Source organism: Acipenser ruthenus, chromosome 5 (genome assembly GCF_902713425.1).
Source record: "Acipenser ruthenus chromosome 5, fAciRut3.2 maternal haplotype, whole genome shotgun sequence".
Lineage (NCBI taxonomy): Eukaryota > Metazoa > Chordata > Actinopteri > Acipenseriformes > Acipenseridae > Acipenser > Acipenser ruthenus.
In genome coordinates this window covers 49,683,453-49,692,011 of record NC_081193.1, presented here as the reverse complement: position 1 = coordinate 49,692,011, position 8,559 = coordinate 49,683,453, and the positions used below count along the sequence as shown (strand labels likewise).

General features: G+C 35.8%; 1 protein-coding gene across 3 annotated transcripts in view; it reads left to right on the top strand.

Annotated features, from left to right (window-relative positions):
- The first annotated feature begins 1,182 nt into the window (after nt 1-1,182).
- The window catches only part of gpatch2 (G patch domain containing 2), a 105,871-nt gene continuing 98,494 nt past the window's right edge, over nt 1,183-8,559 (top strand). The window contains exons 1-2 of one of the 3 annotated variants that reach the window (XM_059024307.1): nt 1,183-1,350; nt 5,919-6,620. In XM_059024307.1, coding sequence (XP_058880290.1) covers nt 1,307-1,350; nt 5,919-6,620 — 746 coding nt within the window. In that variant the 5' untranslated portion in view covers nt 1,183-1,306. Of the gene's footprint in view, nt 1,351-1,878; nt 4,121-5,918; nt 6,621-8,559 lie in introns of those variants that run through there. The other 2 variants (XM_059024305.1, XM_059024306.1) reach the window with 2 other exon arrangements.

The following is an 8,559-nucleotide window of genomic DNA, read 5'->3' as shown; positions in this document are numbered from 1 at the left end:
GCTAAAGAAGTTCTGAAGCAAGTTTCATTGGACCGTCAAGCAGCTCTAAATATTTGGAAAATTGGTCTCCATATACTGTTCTAACGCCAGATTTTGACACTCAGTTTGTGCTAAAGAATGTCCTTTTCATCACAATTGGATAACAATTCCATATATATAATGTCAAACTATAATGTGCTGACATACAGATGTGCCCTCCGCAGTCACAAAAACTATGGAATGTACCATTAATTCGCTGTGCCCCATTCAGCTTGCTCAAGATTAATGATACACCACAACACATCTACAAGATCTCATGTACTGTATACTGTGAAACCAACTGCTTTATTGATCAGTCACTAATTACATGAAAAGTAATGTTTCAAAATATGTTTTACATGAAACAGCGATGGGACTTTATGCATCGACTTTGTAGACTATTACTTATTACTACAATTTTATATCATATAGGTCATAATTTGTTAATGTATTAATCAATTGATCCTTTGCTCTGATTAATCTATTAAACAAGGGATCAAGCATGTGAGTCCTGGCATAATTTACAACTGACCCTGTTATTACTGACTTGGCCACTAGACTAATTTTAAAGTCTCTGTAACTGTGTTACCCTATCAAGATACTTTTATAATATACACGTTTATAAAATGTTTACAAAATACAAAGTTATTAATAAACTAATTGTAATAAAACATAAATAAATAACACATTTCCTGACTAATACACTAAATAGATTAAACGATGTAATTGTGAATGCATACACAGTTACTACAGTAGCAATGAAATAAGTTAAAAATGCAAACAATAAAACAGTAGCTCATGTAGAACACTGACTGGTTTTCTGTGAACTATTCTCCTCATTTGTATTTCTTAGCCTCAGATCTTAAAAATGTAAATACAATTTGGGATATATTGAGATAAATGACCTGTTCCCACCTATCTGCCTATGTAGCAACACCATGGTGGCCATGTTTCTGATAGTTTACATGCATTACTATGGAGACGTAACCAAACTACAAAAATAAGTAGGGGGGAGGCGAGGCAACAATACAATTACACCTGTAAAATAAACCACATAGAAATAAAGTACAATCAAATTATAAATATTAATCCTATAACAGAAATGTCTGCCTATTTAAAACGTATGGTGCATAAGTAGCATTTCAAAATATATTTTCATTTTTAAGGTGTGTTCCTACTTCCGGTTGCTTAGCTCGTTCACAGTGACCATTTTTTAACCATCATGGTGGCTCCCATGAGTGCTTCACGTTTGTTTTGATTTGTAAATAAATATTTGATTTGAGCTTTAATGTCCGGTACAGCAAATAGCGTCGGTAAAGCGGGAGACAGCTGGTAAGTTGTAAATTTAGAGAATCGGAAATTGAGGTAGCTAAAAGAAAGATTATATTATTACCTGCGATGGTGTCTATGTAAACCTTCAGAAACGCTTCATTTTTTCTTAATATGAAACGTATAGCAAACATATACAGACCTGTTCATTACTCACAACATGCAAACATAACACAGAACAGTGGCACAGCCCTATACGTTTCTAAATCTGACATCCATACTTCAGGATCAAGTTTCAGCTGCATATTTGCTGTTCATGTTTGAGTAACTAATACTCGACATCGTAAGAGGGTGACATTGACTCAACACGTCCGTTTTTGTTATACAGTTGTTTTCTTTACCCTCTGAAAAGACATTGACAAATGGTGATAATTTACTGTTGTATTGTCAGGACAGTAGCCACTGTATTATTAGAAAATCTAGTTAAACTAAAAGAAATATATAGCAAATCATGGTAAAAAAAGCAGTTTTTTTCTTAAAGATACGGTTGCTTAAGACATAATCACTATATACAGTAGAGTGAGTAAAGCAGATGCGATATTCTCACAATGTGTTGCAATATCAGAAATAAAATGTTTGCGCCGATTGTTATTTATATGTATAATGAACAGATACCCAAAAAGCATTATACAAATTATCAAGTATTCTTAGAACCCACTGTATGTCATCTGGTATCCTCAATAACTTATTTGATCTCTACAGTAATGACCGAAAACTCACATTTTTCCGCTTTAATTGCAGTATTCATTAAGGTGATTTAAGGTTCAATCTACAACAAAAGCTGTAAGCATTAGTGGAGGGAAGGCCGAAAACACTGTAAGGAAAGTGCTGTGCTGTCTGGCGTACCTGGCCTTTCAGCACTCCATTTTTAACTTTTTTTTTTTTTTTTTAAATATACTTACACCTTGATTCACACAACACTGACTCCTTTCAGGACCAATTTAGACAGGTAGTTTATTTAATAATAATAATAAAAGGCTATGATATGTTGTAGTGCTCATTAAGGTAGTAAACAACATTTTTCTGATGTGCTTTGAATTATTTTTTTTCAAAGTCAAATCTAAAATGCCGGAACTGTCTGCTATCAAGTACATGAGTTTCATGGTGTACATTGTTTTATTTTTTACATAGGGCTATTCTTTCAGATCATCGGCCCACAAAACTGGTCATCAAACATCTGTATTTAATACAGTTAATATACTGTACAGGGGTTGTACCAAAACATTAAAAATGTGTACAGATGCAAAATATAGCACTGTTTGTCTAAGTTCTCTAGGCATGATACATTTGTTTACGCTTATAATCTGGATAATTACAATTCCTCAGTCCAACTGAGAAGTGTAATAACGTTTGGAAATAACTTCTGTAGCTTGTATATTAGGATACAATTTTTAAACAGCTTTTGCATTCAAAAGGCAGATACCTGTATATGTAGATAACTGAACTTTTAGATCCATCACGTTAAATGCTAATGCGTTTGTTGTTTTTGAAAAATTACTGATCTCCAGGGCTCCATTATATTTTTTACATTCATATTGAATGCTTACTGTATTTGTAATCTCCAAAAAAAAAAAAAAATGGTTCTGTTCGTAATGTCAGATGCTTGAAAGTTATAATTCAACAAACTGGAAAGAACATTCACTGCAAATATTATAAAGGACGCTGATAATGTAAAGTGATCTGGAGCACACCACACATGATTTACTGTACAGTAGGGCCTATTTGTTTGTGTTTCCTATTAATCTCAAAGTAACACAACACTTTTGTTGAACTTTAGTTTCCTGTATTTTTTATACTTTAAATTGAAATATGCAGATGTAAGCCAGTGCTGTGAAATTTTGCTGCTGCTTCCTACTACCTAATAACTTGTGTTTTAGTTCATACTCACCCCTGTGGTCTAGCTACAATCAGAAAATGTCACCTACAGCTAAGGTACCAGTATTCAGCACTATCTGTACTAAATAATCTCACCACAATAAGAGAAGGGCCAGTATTTTTAACAAAGATATAAGGTAGGTAAGAAATTTGACATTTTGAAGCCTTGGTTCCATTAAACTCTCCATGTATTAATTAGTACACTACTGGGAATTAGTATCAGAGATTAGACTTCTTTTTGAAGACACCAGACTGTTGGTAATCTCAGATAATTCCCAATGTTGATGATATTGTTCCAGTTATATGTCAGTGAATGAAGTGTTTTTGTTGGTTCGAATTATTCTTTTTTGTGGTGATTTTATATGCATCTTTAACTTAGATGTGTGCTGCTCACAAAAGGTAGTGTTTTAAGAGGTTCTGTTATGTACTGTACAAATTTAACTAGAAATCTTGACAATTCTGTCAATAAATGTATATGTATGTATTTGTTTAATTCTTTGTGCCAGCCAGATGCACACATACAGTATAAAGAACAGTACTTATTCTTCCATTAATAGCATCTGTCAGTTATTTCAAAATACTCTTTTGAATACTGATGTCAATCTGAGTCCTTTGATGAAAAGCAGTTGTCAGCGTAAACGTACAGAATGTTTGTTTTCTGGGTTTATGGTAAAGCTTTGACATACATCTGCATGTACCAGAGGTGCGTAATATAATGTTTAAGACAAGGTTATAGATGGAGATATGCTCTGCATAGATGACAGCAACATCAGTCATGCTGCTTTAAGCAGTATCAGTTAATATCTTTATTTATCTGTTTACAGGCCTGTATATTGATCTTTGTTTTTCTTTGTTTGTTTTGTACCTTTTACTTTACGTCAATTCAATTCTGAGAACTGTGAGTATTCCTTTCAATGTAATTACATCATCTCAATATAATAGCGTTTTTTATATGAATCACTATCCTGATCTCAGTCAAAGACAACAGTCAAGCACATTTAATACTACTGCTGTTAATGTCCCCTGTGCCCACGTCCCCACTCCTCTGGCCGCATATTGTAACCACATTGAAATGTCCTGGCTAGAATATAAAGTGAGTCAATGGGAACAAGCTGATCATATCACTGGTTATTATCACACTATGGTTAATATCACTCACATGTAACAGACCTACAGTTGGTTTCCATCAAAAAGAAACATGATCCACAGTAGTTGCTCTCAGTGTGCTTACTAACATAAATTTACCAGTCTGTAAGGCTGGCAACTACAGTACAACTGAACAGTCTGAACTCCAACCAAAGCACTTTAACACAGGCTATATTAAAAAGTTAAAGGGAAAATGTAATGTTAAGCTACAGTACCTACTTAGTTTTACTGAACTACAAAGTAACAAAGGGAATCTGTGGTAAATTGGCGTAAATATGGGGTGTCATTGTAACCAATGTAGGCATTTTAAATGCCCCAGCCTGCAGTAAATAATGTTTAGTTTGCTGCTGTTGGTTTTCAGAGTGCAATTTTTTTTATATTTAATGCAATAAAGTTTAGTACTGTAGTGTACTATGTAACTGAAACAAGAGCTGGTGACAGCACTTTGTTTAGGGCAGATTTTAGAAGTTCTCCAGTGCTCCAGTATGCACTTTTTTGAGGCTGCATTTTGTTTGAATAGAGGAATATCTATCTGAACGGACTGTCCATCTGTCTGTTCTTCTCTATTGCTATTATTACGTCTTCTACAGTTAAGCCATTAGAGTATGACCTGCTGCTGGTTTCCAGACAGTCATACAGGATACGAGGTCAAAGTTAAGGTCAACAAATTCCCAATTGGGGATTGTAATACCTTCCACGGTTCAAGTAAATACAACAAATAGCCCAAGAGATACAGCGACAACCAACATGTAGGCCTACATCAAGCATCAATCAGATTGATCTTTGGACTGCTCCCCTAGAAATCTTTTCTGAAAACCTTGTGTTGATTGTTGCTCTTCTTATTTCTACCTAATTTTGTCCTGGGTTGCTGAGTGTCTTTTTAGCAGCTGGTTACTTGATAGGTGCATAGTTATGTTCCATACTGTAAAGCATAAAGAAGGGTTCTATTTGAATAGTATTTAGATCTGTCACTGTTCAGATCAATTGCTGTATATCGAATATTGGTGGCTTTTAATGGTTAATCTGAATAACAATTAATAGAGAACAGTTAAACATGTCATGTTTACTGTATTGTATAGTGTAAATTATCAGCTTCAACTGCACTAACAGGACAAAATGCAAAAGTAGATAGATGGTTTAGAATTGACAGTATAACTACTACAGTTACCATTCTAACATTACTAAAATAATAAAATAATAACTCACTGTTACTACACAGATGTTTTCCATGTGGCATTGCATATGAAGCTAGTTTAGGTGTTACCAGACTAGCAGACACACATTTTGGCTGTGTCTTCATCAATGTAAAACTTTCTGTCAAAAGGTTCTCAGTCTAGTTCCTACAGTAGGGCAATATTGAGAAAATATTACAGTTTCAACAAATACCGAAACTTGCAAAAGTGAACTGTAAATCTTGAAAAAAAAGAAAAGCGAGTAAATAACTTGCTGTAGAGCTAGGATCCCTTGGCTCCCACTCCTTTTATTCACATCACTAAGCTACATACTAGGTTAAATGCAGTAGACTTACATTTTCTTTTTCATTTAATCAGGCAGTTCAGTAAAACTATGGAGGAGCTGGTTCATGATCTAGTCTCGGCCCTGGAAGAAAGCTCAGAACAGGCCCGTGGAGGCTATGTGGATATTGAAGACCATTCTGCCACGGTGGGGTGCCTCCTCAAACGGCAGGCCAGGAAGCGGAGGGGAAGAAAGAGGCGGTCTGACAATGCTCACAATCCCTGGGAGCCCTGCCACTACCTGAGCGAGGGCTCCGAGTCCAGTCTGGAAGAGCAAAACAAGGACTACAGAGACAACCACAACAGCAATTACAAAGACAACAGCGACTCGGATGAGCAACTTCTGGTTGCCAAGAGGCGGCCTTCCTCAGCCCTGACCGCTGTCAGAGGCAAGAGACCCCTGTGGCACGAGGACTTGGCTTCCGAAAACAGCAGAACTCTTCGCAGGAGGAGGAAGGTGAAACGCATGGCAATTGATCCGCCAGCAGAGGTCACTGGTGCACTTACACTGACCCAGCAACAGGGCAGCAGCAGAGACCAAATAATGGACTCTGAAAGCAAGCCACAGCAGGAGATCACCAAGAGCAAAGTCAAAAAGAGAAAGCTGACTTCAACAAAGCAGGGGGCAGAGGTCCTAGACGAGGGGGTGGTTGTGGAAACTGAGGAATTGAGTCAAACAAATAAAGACAAAATGGAGTACGAGGAACACAAGGACTCGGATGAGAATATGAGTGACAGGTGGATAAGATTGAAGTGCTTTCTTTCTTTCTTTCTCTCTCTTTTAGCTTAGGTGGTTTTGTCATATTAAAACATTTGTCATATTAAAACATTGCTGTGGAGAGCAATATTTTAAAAATGTAATTATAGCATTACACCCTACCCTCTTGATACATTTTAATTTCTTTTTTCTGCATGCTTACAGTTTGGTTGTTTGGAGATTTGTTGGCCCTCACAAACCTTCACAAGGTTTGTTGGCCCTCACAAACCTTGCTTACATAAAATTATTTAGAATAGCCTTTGTGTGTGTGTGTCGATACAGGGGTGAAAAAACTACCAAAAATTGGGTCCAATCGTGATTGGTTCATGCCTTAAGATTCATGACATTCCAATTATTATTATTATTTTTTTAAATCATCCATTAGTTGCAAGATCAGTGACATGACAGATAAACCAATCGGAGCAGGGAATTTGCTTATACTTTAGTAGAATGGTGCTGGCAGTATATAGTGATTGCAAGTATACAGTAGGCTACTATATTTTACCATAGTTATGGCTGAAAACAAATGCAACACTTGCAGAGTTTAGTTACTGATAATGCACAGTGAATACTGTGAGTGTGAGTGCACAGGGTAAGGAAAAAAAAATAATAATCTTTTTTATATTTATGTGCTTTATAAATATTTATATGAATATTTAAAAATAGAAAAGTAAACAGTGGGGCTAGGTTTGATAAATGGCACAGGTGAGGAAAAATAAAAACAACACTACTACTACAAGCGCATAATAATTCCCACAGTCCATTTAGGACCCAGAACATGACTGTTTTTATTTGTTACGCAGTGACTATTTTAAAACTAATGATGAGATATTGGTTGGATCAAAAACCCAGACTGTGAGCCCCCAGGGCTGATAAGTCAGGCCCGACAGCAGCATGAACGCTGTGAGGGGGCATCCACTTATTTAGGGGGGGGGCTCATTTTGGAAAAGACAAATCAATTAGCTCGTATTCTCAACTATTACTTCACTGTGATGACAGTAAACAAATAAATACATAAATCACATGACAGCACAATATTAAGAACTATCCACACAGCACGAATTAGCACAGCTCTTTCCAGATTCCGAAGTCTTCCAAAAACACAGAAAAATATAATATAACACAATTGCAATATGAAACATATATAGACATTAACAGATATTTACATATGAAAAGCAATAACTTAACTTACTTTAACTTTGTGGTGCTTTGCTTCACAATATCCAAAGAGAAAAACAAGGCATTGTTATTGTTTTACTATTCCCATCATCAGCCACCTCAAAAGCAACATATTTCTACACTTCACTGCAAGACTTTGGAGTTGTTTATTTTTTAGTTAATCCAGAAGTAAATGAATCTTAATCGTGACTCACGACACCTCTAAAGTATTAAGCACGTGTATGAAATTATTGCATTATTTAGAGATGTGTTTTGATGTTTTAAATACCGAAAGTTCCCATTTTAAAAATACTTTAATAATAGGGTAAGTAATCGCATGGACAAATGCAATGAACCACTGACGCATGCGCATATCTCAAAAACGTTTGGCACCTCATGGCGAGTACCACATAACGTTCAAATGTTCCACCTGCTGTTTTAATTTGAACAGCCGTAAGCCTGGCCAGGCAAAGCACATTCTAAATGGAAGGGAATATATATATATATAGATATATATATATATATATATATCACATTATTTAAGCTGATTTTCCTGTTTTATTATGGTTTTTTGTGTTGTTTGTCTTTAGGTGCGTATCTCTTTCTAATTAGTTGTTGCGTGCACCTTTTGAAAACAGGATATATCTTCCGGTAAATAGATTGGAAGGGGAGAGGAAACAGGTGAAGAAACGGGGCTAGAGCATACGAGGGCACAGGTTGTGGATTTGTTGTTTTTCTTGATTTTATAGCTATTAATGTTTG